The sequence below is a fragment of the Trichoplusia ni genome, chromosome 15 (genome assembly GCF_003590095.1).
Source record: "Trichoplusia ni isolate ovarian cell line Hi5 chromosome 15, tn1, whole genome shotgun sequence".
NCBI classification, from domain to species: domain Eukaryota; kingdom Metazoa; phylum Arthropoda; class Insecta; order Lepidoptera; family Noctuidae; genus Trichoplusia; species Trichoplusia ni.
This window is the reverse complement of record NC_039492.1, coordinates 6,288,829-6,311,072: the sequence shown is the minus strand read 5'-3', so window position 1 is coordinate 6,311,072 and position 22,244 is coordinate 6,288,829. Positions and strand designations below refer to the sequence as shown.

Genomic DNA, 22,244 nt, shown 5'->3' with positions numbered 1-22,244 from the left:
ATATGAGTTTTCTGTTGACAGGTGCTTCCCGGTCTCTACGTGGGTAATTACCGGGACTCTAAGGATACGGTGCAGCTTGACAAGTACAAGATAACACATATACTGTCCATACACGACGCGGCCAGAAGATTGCATTCCGTAAGTTACTATACTATAAAGCTATGAGCTCTAGACCTAAGGAGTTTGGGAGCGAGATGTCGCCATACAATTCACGTAACGGCATCTCACTTCCACAACCGAAATGATCGTGTTTTCAGTATTACAGCCGCGCGGTATTATAAAAATTTTAAAATATGGTAATCCCTTAGTAAGAAATGGCCTTCAAATAAAAGGTATTAACGTTTTACGACTCCTATTTCTTTTTTCCAATAGTACTTCTCTATAATTAAAATTGGCTGAACTAGATATCATAGTTAACTGATAAAGAAGAAACAACAATATTATTTTGAGTATTTTTTGTTTAAACTAAAGTATCATTGTTTTCTTTGTACTATCTTAACATTAATTAATAGAATTGGTTTTGTAATTACATTCATTAAAGTTAAAGTAGTTTCCTTGTGGCTTTTAGAAGCTAATTTCCATTTAAATTGACTGATGAATTGAATCTGATTAATCTAAGCAATTATTTAAATGATTAGGTACATTTAAAGTTAATTCGTTCCTCAAATAAGTACCGGTCGGTTCTTTTGATCTCACTTTGAAGCTTTGAATTACGAGCAATCAAGATACATTCAATCTTCTCAAAAGAAATTTATTTCTCTCTTTCATTGCGAGTAATTCCTATTAGGATTCGATTCAAGCAATATATATTCAACTTTGTATTTCCATGTTGTCACCTTCCCCGTAATTCTCATGAATGTGAATTTATTATTCATTAGTAACTGTAGAGTCACTTGTGCGCTTACTATGTGCTCTTAAACCAGGTCTGTTGCCGTTTTAGACTGAGATGCCACTATGTAGTGCTAGCTGTCTCGCTTCTTTGATTGCAACAGTCTCAATTTAAGATTCTATAGTACAAGCACCGTGACACTAACAACATTAGCACACATAAGCTTCAAATTGACGTATCTGCAGATTGGTTTAGTCATTTTTAAATTTTAAATCGCTCGCATTGTACTTACACAAGCTACAAGAAAATTAAGCAAAATCAACTTAACTAATTTTTAATATGCAACGATAAAGCAATATACCGACTGTAGTTCAAAGAATTTAACTGAGACTGTTACATGTTGAAACCATTGTGCGCGACGCGGACGTGTCGCGGGGTCGATCCCCGGGCAGGACAAACGTTTGTGTGATCCACAAAGGCTTACACTTAGTCGTTATATAGACCCGAAGGACTCATAACATATGCCTAATGTCCCGGAAATTCATTGGAAGCACGTTTGCCTTTTTTAACGTCTTCCAAATTTTTGCCCCTTTCAATAATTAACTTCTTACAGTTAACTTATGCGTGAATTAAGATTTGTCAAAGGAAACATTGCCGAGGTGCCAGACAGTGCCTAGACTACTCATAAAATATTCATTGTAATTTATCAACGGCATTGCTTTGAGCCCCATTATATAACGAGAGGAGTACCGAGGTAATTCGCTTTACACCACAAGCTAATATTGTTGAAGCCACCTCAAAGATATTATGACGTTAAGATATTCGTGTTGAGATTAAAATTTATAAGATAATAATATAAGTTGATTGGTACAATGATGAGACCTAGGTGCCGATGGTTGTTTTTTTTTTTGTTGAGAAAAAACGAATCTCGCATTAATATTAAGTAGGTATACTTATTCTACGCCGGGATCGAACTCGCGACACGACGCACAGAGTGGTTATGGCGTGGTGACCTCAACTACTCAGCTCTCCAAGCAGAAAAACTAAAACTAACCAGTCGATACCAATAAATATAAATATGTAAATAAACCATTGAAAAGGCAGTCTGATATTCTGCAACATATTCAGAAACTACTCTTCCTGGTTCCAATCACCTATAACCTAAATTATGTAAAACAATACACCCGAAATGACCGGAATGTATAACAAATTAAATAATCCGCTTAAAACTCCCTTAGTACACTAAAACTGACCCAGAATACATTACATAATCGTTCGCAAAGCAAAGTCAGCAGAAACCTTCGATCAAACTATACGTAGATGAAAAGCCCTCGCTCTAAAATAAACATATCAGCTGGCGTTACTGTTCAACCCTCTGAGGTTTTACAAAGGGTTGACGTTGAGAAATCTATTTAACCGACAACGACGGTCTTGTTACGTATCGAGCTTAAACGAAACGATAGCAAGTGACAGCAATTTGCAATTTGAACGTCTGTCACTTTTAAATTGTGTATTTTTGTTACGTTAATCGATATTTGCGGTCGGATGCTTTTGTAAAATACTTGATACGTTTCTGACATCTATTTTATTTTTAATCAAAAATAAAGCCACTCGTTAAATGGTTTTTAATTAAATAGCATTTAAATTATATATCTGTAAAATCAGCAGCCCACTGCAATTGTGAGCGACATGTCCCGAGTTCGACCCCCGCATAATACCTACAAGCGTTCATGTGATCCATGAGTGTTTATTCTGAGTCTGGCTGTATTGTGTCTAACCCCCGCGATAGAAGGACTTAATTCCTACATAATTTAAAATTAAAACTTAAAACGAAAAATAATTACCACTTTTAGAAACTTATCAATAATAACAAGGCACCCAGTGTCCTATATTATACAATGGTGAATAACGAAAAGGTATCAAACATGTGTTTATTTTGATATGTCCGTCAATAAAATTATAGGTTAATTTTAATGTAAATTTTCTTTTAACCTCGGACAGTAAATTATAGGGGAATTGTCGCATGCTTTTAATTCAAAATCTAAATTGCAAATTCGACACGTCATTTAATCCTTGAATATAGCCTTCAAACTGACACAATTACTCTTGAAACATAAAAATATTAAAGGTAATTGAGAGCTATATATAATTATTTGTATGCTTTGAATTGAAACTTGTCTAAATTAAAAGCAGGTCAAGAAAACTAAATAAACGGGAGTACTTGGTAGATTGATGACGAAATCATATTTTAATTCAATGTTATTTTCATAGTACTATACCATTTTAAAGTCAGCCAGATTCGCAATTCAGTCAATTATTTATCTTCAAGAAACATTAGAAAGCTGACTTGTACAAAGTCTAATAAAACGCTAATAAAAAAGTCTAATAAAAATCATTTTAATTAAATTGAAAGATTCCCGCACACTTAAGATATTAAAATATCTTAAGTAAAAAAAAAGTGGTACAGAAAATGCAACCTTAGTGCCTTGTTTTAAAGGTTTATTGACAATGTTACTGGTGTACAGTTGAACATACTCTTATATTTTAACACAATACGAGGATAATAATAATAAATTATACAGATTCTGAATTCTGGCTGAATTAAATGCTATTTTGTCCATAAAAACGAAAAAAAAACGCACGAATATTGTTGCTCTATCCAAAGCGATTCAATCCAATGAGTTTCGTACTGGCATAATGAAACTTGCTTTAATTTGACTGCCCGGACAACTGAACAGCAAAGATCGGTAATAAATTAGTGCTGAGTGCCATTTCCCGTTCAGAATAAATGCATTTATGCGAGGGTTTGTACCGAATCTAGGTGCTTTTTGTAAATTAAATGTTCATAAAATCCTCACAATACAACGAATTTATTCATAAAAAAAATAGACTACATCCAATCAAATATGCAAATACAAGTACTGTAAACCTTTATTCATTCAATACAGATTGAATTTTCTGCTGGTATCTGTTCAGAATATTTGTTGAATGTTAAATAAACGGTTCGATATATAAAAGGTGATAGGGTTCACAAACAGAACTTGCCTGCTAACATCTCTAGGTGACAGCGTAGCAATTGTGGGAGCGAGATGTCGCTCTATCCCGTGTAGAGCACTGTCTCTTTTTCATGCAACAGTCAGTTAGCGTTTCATGTTGGTAGTAGCGCCTGGAATTGATAGAAAAATGTCGAGAAAAACGAATATTTGTTCAACTCCCAGCAAACACTGAGGGTGAGGGGTTGTAAGGTAGATGTACGTTTTATGGGATTCCTTCCTGCGATCTCTCATACTTATGCTAATGTATTTCTTACTTATTGAGGGGAAATCAGGGTAATTTATTTCCCCTTTGCAAATTTTATGGTAATCATATGAATGAGGTATTGGTTTGTCGATTGTGTAATCAACTTTGGAAAAGAAAAAGTTTTTTATTTGATTCAAATATTAAGTTATGTTATTCACACAAATGTTGTCTTGGATCTTTGCATTAGTCCGATTATTTTTTTTCTATTCGAAGAACTCGCATTTGAAATATAAATTGCGCCTGCGCTGTTAAAATAATGACTGAATAAAGACCAACATTATATTCAAGTCCTTGCGGAACCCAAGCCTTATGGAACACCAAAGGCATAAAAGTCCTTATGAGAAGGTTAACAAACCTTTGGTCTGCCGACGACATATTATGGTGAGCTGAACCACTCGACTATCAGTGCAGTCTAAAAAATCACTACTACTACCCACTTGTTGCTAGGTTGGCAATTGCAGATTAAAAATATTCAGATGCTGCTTTCCAACCTATTATTTATTTACCAGTTCCAGGCGTGAGACAAAAGACGAACAAATACAGCTATCACTCCATTTCGTATTTGTATAGATTAATTGGGGCAATGGACTGATAACGGGATTCGTGTTCGTCACCTTAACGTGTTTGAATTGCGTTTGATTTAGTACATACCCAGTGTAATTGTAACTAGAAAAAGAGAGTCGTATCGTGAGACTTTGGTAGAAGCAATCAAAAAGATTTTCATTTTGTATTTCAACCTTGAATTGTAATTTGCTTTTGCGTTTCAAGATGCTTCACCTTTAGACTAGAAAAAAGACTAAAAAGTTTACATAGAATAAACACCATATCAGCTTTCGAGACAATTTTTAAGGTCGGAGTAAGATTTCATAATGAAAAGCACAGAAAGAAAGTAAGTATCTATGCATTATTTTTGGTATCAGAATATACTGCTAAGGTTATCAGTAATGATTTGTTATGTACGATAAGACAGTAAAAGCGATTACGATATCTCAGTACTAGTAACGTTGATTGGAGGAAATTGGCTTAATTCCTACTATTTGACTTTTAAACTTAAGTAACTTTATCATCAATAAGATTTTCAAGTATTAAAATACTTTTGTACATTTTAGCTTTATGTGCACGCTAAAGACAGAAGTGTACTTCCCGATCCGATTCCATTGGAGGTATTACCTAAAGGGTATGGCGGATATGTGGGTACCGCGAAGGAATTAACAGGTAAATATTATTGGTCCTAACTGTTTGAGTATATCAGTTAGAAAGTAGGCCTATAAAAACTTACAGGTGTAAAAGCAATATTTTATAGAATTGCAGTTACTCCTCTTAAGTTTAGTTTCCGAGGATGCTAGGTAGGACTTTCTATGTGTTTGTATGACGACAAATACTTTCGCTTAAATCATTAGGATTAAAAATTGCGTTGCCTCGCGCTGGAAGAGCCTTAGAAGTATTTAGGAAGCGATGAAGGGTAGGCGAATAGGGTAGGCTGGATTCTGTCCATTGTAATTTGCCATTCAAGAATATCTATTGATTTACACCTGTATTTTTTTAGTGTATCTTTTTTATTAAATACGCAGAAAGTCGATGCGAATAACAAATTCAAATTCTTGGGTCCGTCGCGTTTAATCAGGAATCGCAAGTTTGGCTTTAAATTATTTCATAACATTTAATTGCAAATATAAGCGCACATTTTTAAAAACAATTAAAACAATCTTGTTTCTGTGTACAGATTATTGGCTAGAAAAGTTTGATGATTATGAAGAACGGTTTCAAGATCTATTTGAAATTATATAGAATGAATGAAACAAAACGACCAGGCAAAGCCAAGACTACAGAGACAATGTCCGACGTACAAGGATCATTTAGAAAACTCGATGTCACGGATTTTGCATTGCTCATAAAGATTTAGACATTATTATAAAGAGATAAATATTGAAACACCTATGTATTTGTTTGCTTGTACGTAAAACATTTAAGCCCAATGATGACTTAATAAAAATACCTTTATCATAATAATATGTTCTTTGTCGATTTAGGAGCTGCTTAGCATACATACTTTTTTGTTCTTAATTGTTTTAATAGACCCGCTAGGCAATTATGGATTAAAGGATAGACAAAGAAACTCATCATTGCTAACAATACGTCGTATCTGTTTATCTTAAGGTTAGATTATTGTGACCGATATAGCACAATGTTGAAATCATAAGACAATTAGTGAGGTTAGATACCTATTGTCAGTAACGACGCACAAAAAACGTAGACGGAAAATTATCTGTTTTTTTTTTGTTTTAAAGAACAATTGAGGATCCCCTGGGCCCCAATTCTGCTATTTAAAATTTTTGATTATCCGATTAATTAATGTCATTTGGCTTTAAATGACAATTTTCTTTTTCTCTTAAGCATTTTTTTACACAATAATTGAAAATTCAGTGTGGGACGCTCAACTCAAGATTTTTTCAATTAAAGTCCAATTATTGTATTGGCAAAATGCTTAAGATAGGTATGATATGATAGGTAGGTAGATAGGTATTAAGATGGCTTAAGATAAGGTATTCCTATTTCAAATTTAATTCAATTGCCAATCATTCATCGGCCATTGTAAAATAGCAGAATCGGGGCCCTGGTAAAGTGTCAAGTGCTGTGAAAGCTATGTTAAATAAATGTGAATGGCATTGTTTATTTACAAATTGGTTCAAGCTAAAAGAACTATTCCCGCCAACCCTTAACGGAGTTCAGAATGAGAGGTGATATTTAAAAAAAAACAGCCATCAATGACATTATTAAATCACATTACCTTTTCAATACTAACCCAAGCATAAAACAATATCATTCACAAAGTATACCGTTAAATGCACACTAATTAGCACGACCATTAAGAAAACATTAATCTTCATACGTCACCAAGTAATAAACGTAGCAACGTACCTCTAACAGCACGTCGATGTAAAACGGAACATTAGTTCTTGTTGCATGATTGGATAAAGTTGGCCATTTCTGTTGTGACACGGATGATAAGAGAAGTGTACTTTATCAGTTAGTCGATACACCGGCGGCGCACCGACCAAGGTAGGGTGCCATACTTTCCTAACGCAAACTCTACAATTTTTATTCGTATTTTTGTGAAGTGCTGTGGCTTTATTGTTTGTGTTCAGCCGTGCAAGATATTGTCGTTTGAAGTCTTTATTCTAAATTCTAAATTCAATTGGTTTTATTCTAATATTTGAGTGCTTATTTGAATCTATGGAGTATTGATTAACCTACTTTGTGCTGTGCTGGTTAGAAGTATTTGCAGAACTAACATTTTTACAATATTACAGTTTTTGTTCTGTCGTGTTAGAATTAACGTGCAGATAATTTATTCTAATTTGCTATTGTACATTCCGGAGGTACCTACTAATATCTTACGTCTGTTTGTGAATAAATATATAATGTTTGAAACGTTTATTTTCCAGGAAAAAATAGTTGTAAAAATGATACGTCCTCTAACCCCGGAGTTGGCGAAAATAGCCAAAGATGAATTGAATGAGAACCCGAATCAAGTACCAAGCGATCTTCAGCATTTGAAGGATTGGATCTCAAAACAGCCCCACTTGAGGGCGAGGACAGGTACCTATAAACTGTTATTTAAAAATAGGAGCTATGCTAAGGAGCTATGCTATTGTGGAAGCGAAACAGCAATACCCGTTGAAGAGCAGTTTTTCACTTGCACAATAGCAACACACTTACTTTAATTAAGCGGTATGGTGCGTGATATATTAAAACTATAAATGCGAAAGTTTGTATGTATGGATGTTTGGTCCTCTTTCACGCCAAAGCCACAGAACGGATTTAGACGAAACTTGGTACACAGATAGGTTATGACTAGGACTAACACATAGGATAGTTTTTATTCCGATTTTATGTTCCCGTGTGATCATTTTAGATTCGTAATGGGCTGCACGCGTGGGTGTCAAAAATTGCTGTAAAATATTTTTTTTTTAGACAGTCGAATACATTATATTACAGACGCATGGTCCGCAAGTACTGTACTTAACAACTATTGAAATTGAAAACTTTTCCTGTATGTCGCCGGAAACTCTTATCACATTTCAGAATAGACAATAGGGAAACTGATAAGTTTTAATAAAACTTCAAATTATGAAAATCAACCTTAAGAGTATGACAGAAAAGTTATTATTATTTTTGTCTTCTCAATGTTAGTTGACTCTATAAAAAAAAGATATTGTCATATCATCGATTATAAGGCTGTAAACTTAATAAGGGCTAATTTGTTTATTAGTCGTACTTTAAAAGGATTTTGTTAAAGATTTCGGAATTGCTTTTGATATGTGATATCAGTTTTTCCTTAGCAACCGATTACTCTCATAGATGATTGGCGTCAAATGCTTTATCATTAGTTTAAGAAGTCTTCCGATTCATTTCTGATTTCTGGGTAAGTGTGGAGGCCTCTTACTGAGGCACCGCTGACACCAGGATGTATCTCATGAACCGTCATAGCAGTACAGTTGAAGTTTCCACTGGTGATGTATTTCTATAACAGCAAATACAACGGTCTTAATTTGTTAGATGACTAGTATAGATTTGTAGTTATCCTCGGTTGCTTTGAGTCAGATTGTCATCTCTTTTCCACAACTTTATGATTTGTTAGAATCTTTTTCTGTGATCTCTTAAAATCAATGTTAGTCATTTCATAATACACATTTAGGTATGACAGACAGGATGTAAATTATTTAATAATGTGATAGTGCGACAGCTAATGAGTCATCAATGAAAATTATTAATTTAGATCTTTATCTGGACGAGGTTTCTATACTTGTAAACAACTTTATCTTTGTACCTTGTTATAGTCTCAAAGGCTAAATAACTATTTCAATGACATTCTCAAAGGTAGCTAACTATAAAAATCTGTATACAAGACTTCTTTATGCTATTCAGAAAATATCTGAAGAAAATGATCTGTTTGATTTTTTCAATGACATATCCATTTCTACGTATTTGTAAGGTTGGAAGAACGGTCAGTCATGTCACGTATAAAAAGGAAAAAAAAATACCCAAAATTTACTTTATGTCATCGGAATAAGGTCTTTATTCAAATAAACGATACTCACTTGACTGTTTTATTCGGATAAAGTACATTGAGATATATAATGTAAGTTAGGTGCAAGTCATTCATCAAACAGAATACCTTTTCACACAATCTATATAGATCGTCTGGTACATAATCCTTGTGATAAAAACTAATTGTTGTCTGTTCAAGCGTTGGTTAAAGCGAGACTAAAATCTTTTTACTGATACCTTTTTGTTCTTCACAGATGATCAGTGGCTCATCGCGTTGTTGCGAGGCAGTAAGTTCAGTTTGGAGAAGGTCAAGAAGAAGTTAGACTTGTATTATACCTTAAGGACCACGGCACCAGATCTAACCTTGAGAATAAAACCTACAGATCCAAAGTTCTTGGACTTTTTTAGACTTGGGTAAGTACTAATATTAGATTTGGATTTGAGAAAGTGGCAAATGGAAGTGGGAAGAGAAAATGCTAAGACTCCTTACTCAAGAACTTCTCCCTAATATCTGTAAAAATGGAAGAGGAGAATAGAAGCCTTAGAAGAATAGAATAGAAATATATTTACACCTTCAACTAACATTTAACAACAACTAATTCTTCTAATGAGAAAGTATAGGTAGAACTGTAACAGTCGATTTTGACGAATATTGATATGAGACTTAGCTTGTTTTGAGTAGAGAGCCATGACATTAAGTATTCACGTATTTACGTGATCTCAAAAAAATAATAAAAATATCCTTTTCCTTATTCAGTGCTCTTTCTGATTCCAGGACATGCCTGATCCTTCCGAAGCCGAAAGACAAGTTAATTCCCCGCGTCATCCTGATCAGAGCTGGTCACTACGACGCGTCAGTCTTCAATGTAGCTGACGTCATGTGCATGTTTTACTACTTAGTACAGGTAATTAATTGATGATGATTGAAAGAATTTTATAGCTCGTTAATTACTTGCCAGCTCATTGGCATCGTTTGGTAATTGGTACTGTTTGCTGTTAGTCAGACCTGGTTAGCAATACCTACTGGAAAATGGTCATGTGCAAGAAATATATAATAGTTTACAACTTATACACAACGCTATCTAGGCTCAAACTAAGCTAACGTTGTGATATGAGTACTATACAGCTGATAAACATTCAGTCACAGAACAGAACAAAATAAATAATCATGCATCCCACTCAAAAAATTGCCCTGGGTGGGACCCTCGACATCCCGTAATGCAGTCAGGGCCATGAACCACTAGACCAATGGACCAGTCGTTCTGTAGTCGACTCTCGAGCTTGGCCACCATATGATTCCAACCCCTATAGAAGAATGTAAGTGTCCTAGCAGGCATTCAATATAAATAATGGTAGGAAAAATGTATGTTAAGCACTCAGTAGAACTTATTTTCTTCTTTAATATTTCAGATACTTGTGATGGAAGATGATGTAGCTTGCGTGTTAGGCACCAAAATAGTTACGGACTACTCGGAGGTTACCATGGCGCACTTCATGCAGGGCACGCCTTCTATGCTTAAGAAGATGGTCGCGGTTTGTCAGGTGAGGATTCGAAAATCTTTCTCCATCATGATGTCAGGGGTTTAAAATGTAATGTCTTAAATCAATACCCGAATCAGTAATTAATATGTGTCCCATTTTCATAGCGACATGACGACTTATGTACTAGTAGAATTAAACTCTCATCATCATGGGGACTCATCGACCCCACAGTCAAACCATTGCAACGGTTTTGTGGGGCTGAGTTAATAAGTTACCAACCTTTTTGTTTAAAGATAAATAAATAAATAATAAATAAAAATAAACTGATCTATTGAAAAGGGCTTTTTGAACGATTGAATCCGTCTCGTAACTATTAACTTGTAACTCATTAAACAAATATTACAAGAAAAACACTATATGACTCAAGCACAACTAAAGTTTATAAAAAAATATCGTCTAATATGCAATCATCAAGTCATCAGTTTAAGTCTATATCGGTACTTTACTATGCATACTGCTAATAATCATGCTAGTTTTCAAAAACAGTGTTTCTCCTTAATCATTTTATCCCATTTTTCAGGATTCGATGCCCCTCAGATTAAAAGGCAGTCATCATATTAATTTACCATCTGGAGTTGAAAAAGTATTCGTGCTTGTTCAAGGATTTTTAAATGAAAAGGCTAAAAAACGAGTAAGTATTTACCTAAAAGGTTTCAAAGCAAATTATTTCGCTTTATGCTAAATACTTAGACTCTTAACTTTAAGAGTGAATTAAGTTTTCTAAAGACCTAATGTGTGTTTTCACAGTTAAAAATCCATAAAAGTCCTGAAGAATTGTTGGAGCACATTCCGAAAGAAGTAATTCCAGTGGAGTATGGCGGCACTGGTGGTACCGTACCAGAACTAATAGGTGTGTACTCTTTAGTTGAAGTATCTCCTCCTTTTCATATTTAAATGAAACTTAGGGTAAAGAGTTGATCATAAATTAACAAGGCTTATCAATGTGCTGAAATTTTGTAACCAAAGTACTGGATCCTCAGCAGAAAGGCAATATTGAAACAGTATATAGATATAACGTACTGTGGACGTCACAACACAAACGTCTATTTTAGATTCAAATTTTCGAAAAAGAAAACCAGATAGTTTTGTTACAAGTAGGCACTTTTAAAATGTACAACTAGAAACTTTTTACCATCTCACTGTGCCCGTGGGTGTGTTGTGAGTTGAGTGTTTTATCTATAGTGTTGATGCTTGGACCTTTGATCTTGGCTACGATCAATTCAAAAACACACTAGCAGTGGTATTATTATTAACTTTCTCTTCTTTCTTTCTTTCTAGAATATTGGGTAGACAAATTTAAAAAATACCATGACTTTATGAAGTTTGAAGAACAGTTGGGTACTGACGAATCAAAGCGGCTCGGACCTCCAGTAGCAGCAGACCTCATGGCAGACGGATCTTTCAGGAAACTTGACATAGACTGATTTTGTTCCTAACGATTATTGTATAAATATTTCTATTTGTAAGTAGTTAATTATTTAGGTAAATTCTTATGAATTTACTTTTGCACATGTTTTTTTGTTTACTCGTTGCAAAAGTGTAACAAAATTATGTTGATTTTTTTTTCACAATAAACATTATGCAACTAATCTACTTAGTTCTTAATTTTTATTGTCCATACCCAAAGGAAAAAAAACTGGCTTCCTGTTTTCATGCTGTCTGTCTGCTAGCTAGGCATTTGAAATTGTCAAAGATGATGCATTTCTGCTGCCGCTTTAAAAACAAACACATTAAAAATAAAGATCATGGCTATGCAGCGGTTGTTAGTGAGAGTAAAATTTGGTTATAAATTAATTTGAGAGTGGGGTACCCACGAGAGCTCGCACTTTACCAGATTTTGGAATGACCGCTTTTGTGGTTAATTTTCTAAATTTGTTTAAAGCAGTCAGAAAACATACTTATATCGTGTATTTGACTGTTTCTTGATCTTTCGTTTCCATGTAGAGTCTAGACTATGTAACACTGTAACAGTAGAACTCAGTTCATTTATTCTATGTTATATTATAGCCTGGAAAAAACGGTAATATAATCTTCAATATAATTTTTGTTAACATAGCATATCGACTACAACCATTATCTTGCGAGATCCATATGTGAATACATTAGTACCTTCAGCTAGTTTTGCATCACAATGCCAAGAACGAAATAACACGCCTTGTCAGTGTTTAACAGACGTTACGAGTTAGTTATACTCATATTGATATACTAGGCATGAGCGTATATACGTTTATACCTAGTATATCAATATGATAGTGTATATGTATATACCCATTTGCAATTAACGTAACAGATACAGACAATATAGATAAATTTTGTTAACAAAAAAATAATAATTTATAATTCCCGATTCAAAAAGGAGGGTTATGGTTTTACGTGACTATCTGTCTGTCTGTCAATGGCATCATAGTTCCCATACGGGTTTTGTGAACGATTATAATTTAGTAGTTTAGTTTTGTAATTAAGTTGAATTATGTGCGAGTGTTTTTATAGATGCTTGATAAAAATCGGTAGAGCTGTCCAAAAGTTGTGGAAATTGGGGAAGAATAACCGAACATCTCCAAATAGAGATTCAAATGAAAACGTACTGAAATATGTAGAATATTGATGACTTAATCAAGAGATTTCTTAGCTTCGTTTGATGATAAAATTGGTGGTGAGGACAGTGGTATATAGACATATTGTAATGTAACATTTTACATTTTCATAAAACAAAATTTAGCAATAACAACATTTTATAAGATTAAAGATTTAATAAGATTATTGTACTCCGTAGCATAGACTGCTATTATTGTGTTAGATACAAATAATAATTGGGTATTCGTTCTAAAAACTCATATACATATGAATTTAGTGCTATGTAGTATACTAGTTTACATCCAGAACAGATGACTAAACAGTAGAATCTGGTATTCAGTGATAGTGGTACAACACCACATAAATCTCCAACAAATCTATATATACCATTACCATGTATATACATACATACATACGTAAATGAATATCTATGTGTGTGTGTAATAGACATGTTCATAGCCAGGGTCAATGATCCCATTGACCTTGCACCATTTTCGCGGGTTATCTGTGGTTATATTTGTTTAATAGATACACGATACATCTAAGTCTGTACGTCTGTTTATATAAATAACAGGTTTAATGGCAGTTGTATGTTGTTATGTGATATACAAACCGTTTGGAGAACTTTAGCTCGAGAATATGTAACATTATTTGATTTATTGAATTAATACTTGTTACCTAATAGATGCCTATAGCATATCTATAAAATCTAGTTTATTATGGAGGTATGGACGTGATAATTATATCAGCGTATATCCGCCCCATTGCTGGGCACAGGCCTCTTTCTGTGAATAAAAAATTTCAGCATTGATCACCACGCTAGATCACTGCGGGTTGGCGAAGCCAGATTCCAATATCTGAAATTTAGTTTCCCTCACGATGTTTTCCTTTGCCGTTTTGTTAGGGGTGTCTCTTAATATTTAGGAAAGTACATATAAATTTGAAAAGGTGACATTGGGGCTTAGCCAGCAGTACCATGGACGTGATTGCAAAATGACATATGAAGTTAATATGAAAATTAAGTATGCTGATGCAGTGGGCATATAAATTTTGTGTCTAAATTGGTTGGCTTGTCTTTAAATTTTCAATAAAAACTCTACACAGGCTGCAAAAACATCGAAATATGTACTTAACTTGAACCGGATTACTTATAAAATCTCCGGTCTATGTTATTTATTGAATCTATTGATATCATCATACTTAAAGACAAGGTAAAATAGATAATTCTGATATAACTTAATTGAATGAAGTTTATGGATTTAGAGGAAATAACGGCAAAACAAACTAATTATCGTAACTGTTAATAATATAAGGATTTAATATCATGTATCTTATCAATTAATCTTAGATAGAAATTTGTTTAAACTTATTATCGGACACCTGCGTTTAAAATTAGCTTAGTTGCTCCCGAATCTACCAGCTGTGCAACTGTGAGTAGCGACCTTAACTGATTTTATAGTTTTCGTATGTATTTTAATTGTAATCTAAAGAATTCGTGAAAAAATGTCTTTTGTTTGTTTATTTATATGTAGGACCTGGCAAAAAATTAAATCATCATAGGCATTCGAATGCGTATAAAATATTCATGCCTACAGAAAAAACATGTCATTCCTTAAATGTCAGTTAAATAAAATCAATATTAAATGCGGTACATAATGCAGGCTAGTAAAAATTGCACTGACAAGTCTTGCCAAATATTAATCAACTAGACTGTACTAGATATCGGAATGCATCGTTTGATTTTGCTTGAAATTTTGAACAACTTCTGCTTTCAACTTGCGCTTAAGTAGGGTTTCCACGGGCTCCAATTTTAATGGAGAAGATCCTAAAAGGAGAACTACACGAAACCTAAGGGATAATTGCGAGTTATATTATGACAATCGTGGAAGCGAAGATGGACAAAAGACAACGCGGTATTGTCTTTTGTCCATCACTGCAATAATATTAGTGTTTGAGCTGCACTTGTTTTGTTGTAAGTTTTAGAATATATCAAATATCAAATATATATTTATTGTTTCAAAATAATTGTTACAATGTTTTCCACCTTAAAACTAACTTACAATTTATGTGCAATACAAGAGTACATTTTAATAGTGGAAAAGATCTCCTGTGCTCTGTACTAGTTCGAGAACTGTATCACAGAACACAGGGCCTTCCATTTAAATGAACATCAAAAACAATGTATTGACTGACCGAAAGTGTATTGGAGGGATAAAGTGAAATATAAAAAGTATAACTAAAAAGAATGTTAAACAATCATCATAAAAAATGATAATCGTATTGAATACCTGGTTCTAGGGGCATGTCTCCGAATCTTAAAGTAGTATTATGGTGTAGACTTAGAGACATGCCTCTGTGCCTTCTTTCTTCTTAGTCGTTGCACTCTTGGCAGAGTGGTCGTGGTCGTCATTTCAGCTGTTAGTGGCTCACCTAACTATACGCCGCCATTCCTGTGTGCCTTAACTGTGCAATAATATTCCATTTATTTAGGTTAATAAAGTTTACTTGGTACAGATTGGTAGCAACTCGTAGATTACACGCTATATGTGCATGTCCCACACCGGGGATAAAATCTTTTAACATTTTATCTTCTCTTCAGATACTTTAAAATTGAATACAGTCAGTTATGATCATGGCAATGTGTTTCTGTAAAACTGACACGCAGACTACAATCCTTATATCGGCCAATAATAAAATTGGGTCAATAAGTTTATAACATGAGCTTATAAGAGATAAAAAAATCAGTTTCAGTCTTGTGCTTTCGCAAAATATAAGCAGACACAGGTCAAAGGTATGGCCACATTTGAGCAGAACGTCTAATCGAAAAAAACAATCGGATGGTTACAAAATCTTCGAAAAACTTGTCTTCAATAACCGCTCGCTTTTAGAAACTGCCTATTTTAAAGTCTGCACTTCAAATCTGTGAATGATGGTATGTCTTCCAAGCCATATTCACTAGGTTATCCGGCTATGGGCTGATGTTTCCGTTTGAATTCAACCTTACTTATTTGCTGGTTTGTGTAAATGTGTGTCCACGTTTATACTTTCATATAGACAGTAACAGTAACAGTTGGGAGTCTGCAGCTGCTATTAGGCTAAGGTAGCAGCAACGAATAACGAATTTTATGAATTTAGGAAACTTTAAGAAACAATTTTATAGCTGTCTATAAATATTCTTCATCAAGGAAAGAATCACCCGAAGAAGGCTGCCTTGTACTTGGTGAACTCATTGTGCTTGCTGACATGCGGGTTTGCTATTTCAGATCCAATTTTTGAAAGAGTATTTTTCATCTCCGTTGATTAAGAAACGAAACTATCTAAACTTAAAATTTTGTCTAACTTCAATAGATACCATCCATTCTATAAAAACACGTGCCAAATTAAATTTTATAAAATTGGAATCAAATATTACCTAGTGCATAAAATAATAGTCACTATTGCCCCGTATTGTGACACCAAAGTATTAGATAATAAATAAATGATAATGTAATTATATGATAAACACCTGGCCATCTCGTATAATAAGTATTGATTAGCCAAATGACTCACGTCTGTTGTTCAGTAGGTAATCCTCGCGGGCTCTAATTATAAAGTTAATTAGCCTACGTAAAACAAAACGGCTTTTTTAAATGTTAATTACTCCTTTTAGCTTTTAATTTCTAAGTAGCTATTTAAAATTCAAGGTAGAAGATACTTTTGATTAAAATTAAATGAGTTCGTGCTGTTTTTGTCTGAAAATACAAACAATGCTACGAAAAACGTTTGTTTTTTGCAAAACCGTTTAAAAAACCTTAAAAGTTCGTAGGTCAAAAAGTATTATTTACAGGTAAAAATAGGTGTCTCACAAAGAATACAAATCGGCAAATTTCTCTCGACTTCTAATGACCTGAAAAAAGATCGAACAAAATAGGATAAAGAGTGACATACCATATGAGTAGATCAAATTAAAATTTCGACGCCATCTAAACAAAAGAAAACATCTTTTGTTTAGATGGCGTCGAAATTTTAATTTAGCTCATTTCTTTCAGGGAATCAGTAATAAATGCCCAATTAGAAACAACCATTTAGTTTATGTTTATCTTCCTTAAGTAAATCAGTTTATAATCTTAGAACAGGTAATCTGTAGTCCAGATACGATATGTTCCCCGTTCATTATAATTATAATGATATCAGGTTTAAGTTCACAGTGTGTCAACAAATATAGGCCAGTGCTGACAAGTTTGTGTTTTAATAGTGTTTTGTTAAGAAAATAAACATCGTTTGTAACGTGTGATTGTGTCATATTTTTGTGATTTTCGTGTTTTTTTTTGCTTCCAAGAAGGTTGTTAAAAAAGTTTAATGTATTTCTTATGCATTTATAAAGTCCTAACAATAAAAAAAAATGACTTAAATTGTTAGAAAAAAATAAACCTCTGTTTTTTTGCCATTTGGAAAACTTAAAACTTAAACTTTATCATTTTTTGTTAATTTTTTGTTATTTCTTTCTAATTCGCAGGAAGGCGTATTTATGAAAAACAAAAATGACTGTAAGGCCGTTAACAGCTCCTCTTGCCAAGAAGGCTAAGAAAGAAATAAATGAGGTACCATCACGAGTCCCAACAGATATCGAAAGCCTTAAAGATTGGTTAAGGAAACAACCACACTTAGAATCTGTTAAACCAAGTAAGTTATCTATTACTTTATAATTTCTGGGATGACACGATATGGCCCTGTATTCGTTGTTTATGCTACTTTTGATGCTTAGAAAAACAAAGACATGTAAAAGGGATTATGTTTCCTGCATAAAAAATAAAAAATGATTAATTTAAATTTAAATAACGCATTCGTAGCGACATCTGTGCGCAACTACAATAACTATCTTGCTCTAAACAAGTGAGCAACGTTACTTTGGTGAGTCTCCTTATTTAAGAGTTCCATCGATCGCGTATAGATGTCGCTGAGGGTAGCGTTTTAAAATAAAATGCCTGTTGTATTTTGTATACGTATTTTTTTTACTTCTGTGCCATTTTTTTTGTCCCTTCATATGGATAAATATTATTCACTTTTCATGTAAACTCTTGGTTTTATTTTTCAGCGGACCAATGGCTTCTAGCATTTTTGCGCGGTGGAAAATTCAGTCTTGAAAGAAGCAAACAAAAGTTAGATATGTATTATAGTTTAAAATCCATAGTGCCTGAATTCTTTGCAAACAGAGATCCCAACGGAGCTGCTATTCAAGAAATTCTCAAACTCGGGTAAGGAAATATTTTTACCCAACGTCTAATCAATGCGGAACCTAAATGAGGAAAGTAGAACAGTGGCTACTTTCCGCTAAAATGTGGTTTTGGAAAGGTTTAGCAAGCGTATTACCTACTTTTTACGTATTTTTGTGCCAATTCCTTCGTATTTTAACTAAAAGAGAATATATTTCCGAAAAGAAGTCTTATGGCACTGAACGATTTACTTACAATATACAATTAAATTTCAGAGTTTTCCTGCCATTAATGAAAAGTCAGAAGAAACAAGATGCACCTAGAACATGTATAGTAAGGATAGGGGCGTTTGATCCTGCCAAATACCATCTATCAGACTTGATCAAGGTGTCGTTCATGGTAACTGAAATATTGATGCTGGAAGATGACAATTTCACAGTTGCTGGTGAGGTACGACGGTATTACTAACTTTTTTAATCAGTTTTGTCCTTTTTTTTTCACATTCCATCCAATCCACACGGCTCGGGGGGTTTTAGTTTTCTTACTTTGAGCTCAAACAAAGAGGTGTAAATGGCCAAGACAGTGCATTAAACTGCTAGTAGCGGCTTGATACCTTTTAACGTCATAGTGAGCAAGGAGGATGGTTCCGGGGAAAAAGTTGTTTTTCTCTCTAATTAGTCTTAAAGTTGCGATGAAAACTAGAACAGATCAAAAACATGCTTTACCGCTATACCGCTTTAAAAGAACATAATTTTTGTTGACAGGAAGTGGTAGTCGATTGTAAGAATGTCAAATTTGGAGTACTAAGTCAATGGACTCCAGCGTTGGCGAAAAAAGTGATGTCAAGTTTCGAAAAGGCTCTTCCAGTGAGAGTAAAGGGGACACACATTCTTAACACACCAGTCGGATTCGAAACAGCATACACAATCTTCAAAACATTTTTAACAGATAAATTAAAGAAAAGAGTAAGTGGTTTATCGTCATTCAGTTAATTAAGTCTTTATCAGTGGATAGCTTACAAGAAAATCCTTAGAACTTGTATTATAATATTATGAGCCAGCGTCTTTCTTCAGAAAGTCACATTTTTACAGTTAGGATAGTAATTATGTGGTTGATCACTGTTAGACAGACTACAGTCAGCCTATCTTGAGTTAGGTGAGTATGTTCTAGCGAGGATATGGCTATTAATGCGTAGCTATTATGGAATGTGTCAAAGTGTGTACAGTTAAAACAGTAGCCAACCAATTATTATGGTAATCAAAGTTCCGTATTCTATATCCAATTGTCTACATTCAAGGAAAACAAACTACGGCAATTCTCGGAATATTGGTTACTTCATCAATTACAATCACTACTAAACGTACGCGAAATATAACAAACTACCGATTCAATGCAGCAGACTTAACAAAGGTAGGTAATATAAATATAATAACATCATTTAATTGTTTATAGGTTCGCGTACATAATCAAAACTATGCGGCCATGCATGCGATCATTCCGAAGTCTACCTTCCCGACGGAGTACGGTGGCGATGAGGGTGACCTGCAAGAAATAATCGGTAATCAGTACTACAATTACTACATTTGAAGTTCCAGCAAAAAGAGACGTGCTGATATAATCCTGTTCTCTTGAATTTTAGTCCAATCAAGCAATAAGTCAACTTAGCCTATAACGGTCTACTTCTGGATATAGACCTTCCCACTAGACACTATTTAACAAATCTGGTTGAGACAATCTAAAATAGGATATTTATCAGATAAACAAAATTTTTTCCTTGTCGTTCCTTACGTTTAAGGTTCAAAGTCTATATCGGCATGGCTTATTATTTACAAAACCAATATTATGAGAAAATACATTGAGCAAGACAACACGACGCTAACGCAACGTGTGTGTCTCGCAGTCACTTCAATGTATAGAAACTTAGACATAGGTAATGTAATTTTCGCAGAGTACTGGAAAGCTAAGGTAGAGAGCTACCGAGACTGGTTTTTGCAACAAGATGATGTGCGATCAGACGAGAGCAAGAGACTCGGCACTCCCAAGACGTCGTCATTGCTGTTTGGAGTGGAAGGCTCCTTCAGAAAATTGGATGTTGATTAAATATAATAAAAATAGTTTTTAGTGTTTTTCATTTTACCAAATTTTACAAACCTATTGGTATAATAAAGGCTAGTAGACATACTCGCATGAAGTTTCTCCAAGCGCCAATGCTGATGAATAACTCAAATAAGCGTATTGAATTCAAAAGTGAGAAATATAAATCCTACAAGATTCGAAGTGTTCTATTCTGTCAACAGACTGCAAAAAGCATGAGGGTTTTAATTTGTCTACAAGTTTTTTGTATTCTAATGTAATGACGTTGATTTTGCTACAACCCCGGCACTTAGCACTTCCGTATATTTAGTGTTAGCACTTGTTGAAATGTCGCTTAATTAAGCACATCCAGTTTTGTTTATTTTTGTATCACATCTTTTGTTTTGAAAATGCAAAGTCTAAAATATAGAATCGTTGTTTATTTGTGTACTGAAAGACAAATAAACATCGATTCCATATTTTATTTTCAAATTCAAAATATCAACCCTAGAAATGGCATTGTTTACAAAAACAAGACATGTATCCGTCAATTGTTTTATTTTAAAATGATCCAGTTTCATGTGCATGTCTTATCATGGTTTCACGATTTCTCAGTAAATTTTTATCTATTCTGCACGCAAGTTACTAGCGGTAAAACTAACAATAATTTTACAATGCATGCTTTTTGGAAACCGGTAGCATCCGTTAACATGCAACGCAAGAACGATTACGAGAAATTTATATTTCCAGGACATATAATGATAATAGGGATGATGACTGGGTATAAAAAGAAAAATCTAATTAGTCCCTCAGTTGGATAATTGAAAAGTATTAGACACGTATTTCTTTCCTTCTTTTGAAAAAATTAAATTGTCAAAGATTAATTGCTATAAAGTTAGAAGAGGGTTCATAACGTAGCGATATGGTAAAATTTATACTCCATCGTGAGGTCACGTGTAAGTTTTATTCACTGTAACTTGATCAATTTATTTTTGCGGGACACATTAAAAAAATACGTATCCATTATTATACAATAAAATGCCATCATCCCTATTTCATTGTAGGCGTCAAATTTATTACAGATTGACAAATCTTGTTATCGAATCCAGTGTGCAGTGCGCACTGCCTTAAAATTGTTCAATCAGTTCAATATTCCTGTCCCAGTCTTAATTACAAGTTAAAGGAAATGTGGGTGTTAAGTTATTACAAAAGTAGGTTGTAGCTGAGTTTAGAAGTTTCACCTTGATAGTTAGTGCTTTGTAATGTAATCAATGAGATCTTGTCTTACTGGGTGAATGTCGAAAATTGACCACTTTAAAAAATAAGAAGTAGAAAAACTATTGAGAGGATACCTGATGAAGCATTTTAAAAGTCTATGGTCCAATTTTGAATAAATTTATTCGTGAAATGAATAGAGATATCAGTGAAGTGACGTTAATTAAAGATATGACCATAACCATTTATCTCAAGTTTTGTTTCTTTTTTTGCAACGGTAACTTTCTAGATTCTAAAACTCAATAACTTGACGTAATTATTTACACCAAAAGACCGAAGCCGTTAATGAAACGCGGTATCACCTAGTTTTAGACGATATCATAATTACATTTGGAATTAAGTAATTGTTAAGCGTATTTAATATTTAAGGCTATGCACAAAAGAACTAAACAAAGATTATTCTTTAC

At 33.8% G+C, this 22,244-nt stretch overlaps 2 protein-coding genes and 1 long non-coding RNA gene across 4 annotated transcripts; all 3 read left to right on the top strand.

Moving 5' to 3' along the window:
* The first annotated feature begins 4,845 nt into the window (after positions 1-4,845).
* LOC113501167 lies at positions 4,846-6,067 on the top strand. The gene is made up of 3 exons (XR_003401272.1): positions 4,846-5,018; positions 5,239-5,344; positions 5,853-6,067. It is a non-coding gene; the product is annotated as an uncharacterized LOC113501167 (long non-coding RNA).
* An 839-nt stretch (positions 6,068-6,906) lies between these two features.
* LOC113501166 (alpha-tocopherol transfer protein-like) lies at positions 6,907-12,316 on the top strand. Of its 2 annotated transcripts, none has more exons than XM_026882218.1 (8): positions 6,907-7,189; positions 7,576-7,729; positions 9,436-9,595; positions 9,957-10,086; positions 10,592-10,723; positions 11,244-11,354; positions 11,471-11,573; positions 12,002-12,316. In XM_026882218.1, the coding sequence occupies exons 2-8, from the start codon at positions 7,594-7,596 to the stop codon at positions 12,145-12,147; spliced, it is 918 nt and encodes a 305-aa protein (XP_026738019.1). In that variant the 5' UTR covers positions 6,907-7,189; positions 7,576-7,593; the 3' UTR covers positions 12,148-12,316. The 2 variants fall into 2 exon arrangements, with proteins under 2 accessions (XP_026738019.1, XP_026738020.1); XM_026882219.1 differs by lacking the exon at positions 6,907-7,189 and adding an exon at positions 7,310-7,398 and having other exon boundaries at positions 12,002-12,147.
* Positions 12,317-14,668: 2,352 nt separating this feature from the next.
* Positions 14,669-20,603, top strand: LOC113501165 (retinol-binding protein pinta-like). Its single transcript, XM_026882217.1, has 7 exons — positions 14,669-14,727; positions 17,793-17,959; positions 18,372-18,531; positions 18,765-18,939; positions 19,254-19,454; positions 19,942-20,047; positions 20,438-20,603. The coding sequence occupies exons 2-7, from the start codon at positions 17,818-17,820 to the stop codon at positions 20,587-20,589; spliced, it is 936 nt and encodes a 311-aa protein (XP_026738018.1). The 5' UTR covers positions 14,669-14,727; positions 17,793-17,817; the 3' UTR covers positions 20,590-20,603.
* Positions 20,604-22,244: the final 1,641 nt, after the last annotated feature.

Bases quoted from the DNA above. Each gene is read 5' to 3' on its own strand.
- LOC113501166 (XM_026882218.1), top strand. From the start codon at position 7,594: ATGATACGTCCTCTAACCCCGGAGTTGGCGAAAATAGCCAAAGATGAA. The intron at 7,730-9,435 runs GTACCTATAAAC...TGTTCTTCACAG, and splicing joins CCACTTGAGGGCGAGGACAG to ATGATCAGTGGCTCATCGCG. The intron at 11,355-11,470 runs GTAAGTATTTAC...GTGTTTTCACAG, and splicing joins ATGAAAAGGCTAAAAAACGA to TTAAAAATCCATAAAAGTCC.
- LOC113501165 (XM_026882217.1), top strand. From the start codon at position 17,818: ATGACTGTAAGGCCGTTAACAGCTCCTCTTGCCAAGAAGGCTAAGAAA. The intron at 18,532-18,764 runs GTAAGGAAATAT...ATTAAATTTCAG, and splicing joins CAAGAAATTCTCAAACTCGG to AGTTTTCCTGCCATTAATGA. The intron at 20,048-20,437 runs GTAATCAGTACT...TAATTTTCGCAG, and splicing joins TGACCTGCAAGAAATAATCG to AGTACTGGAAAGCTAAGGTA.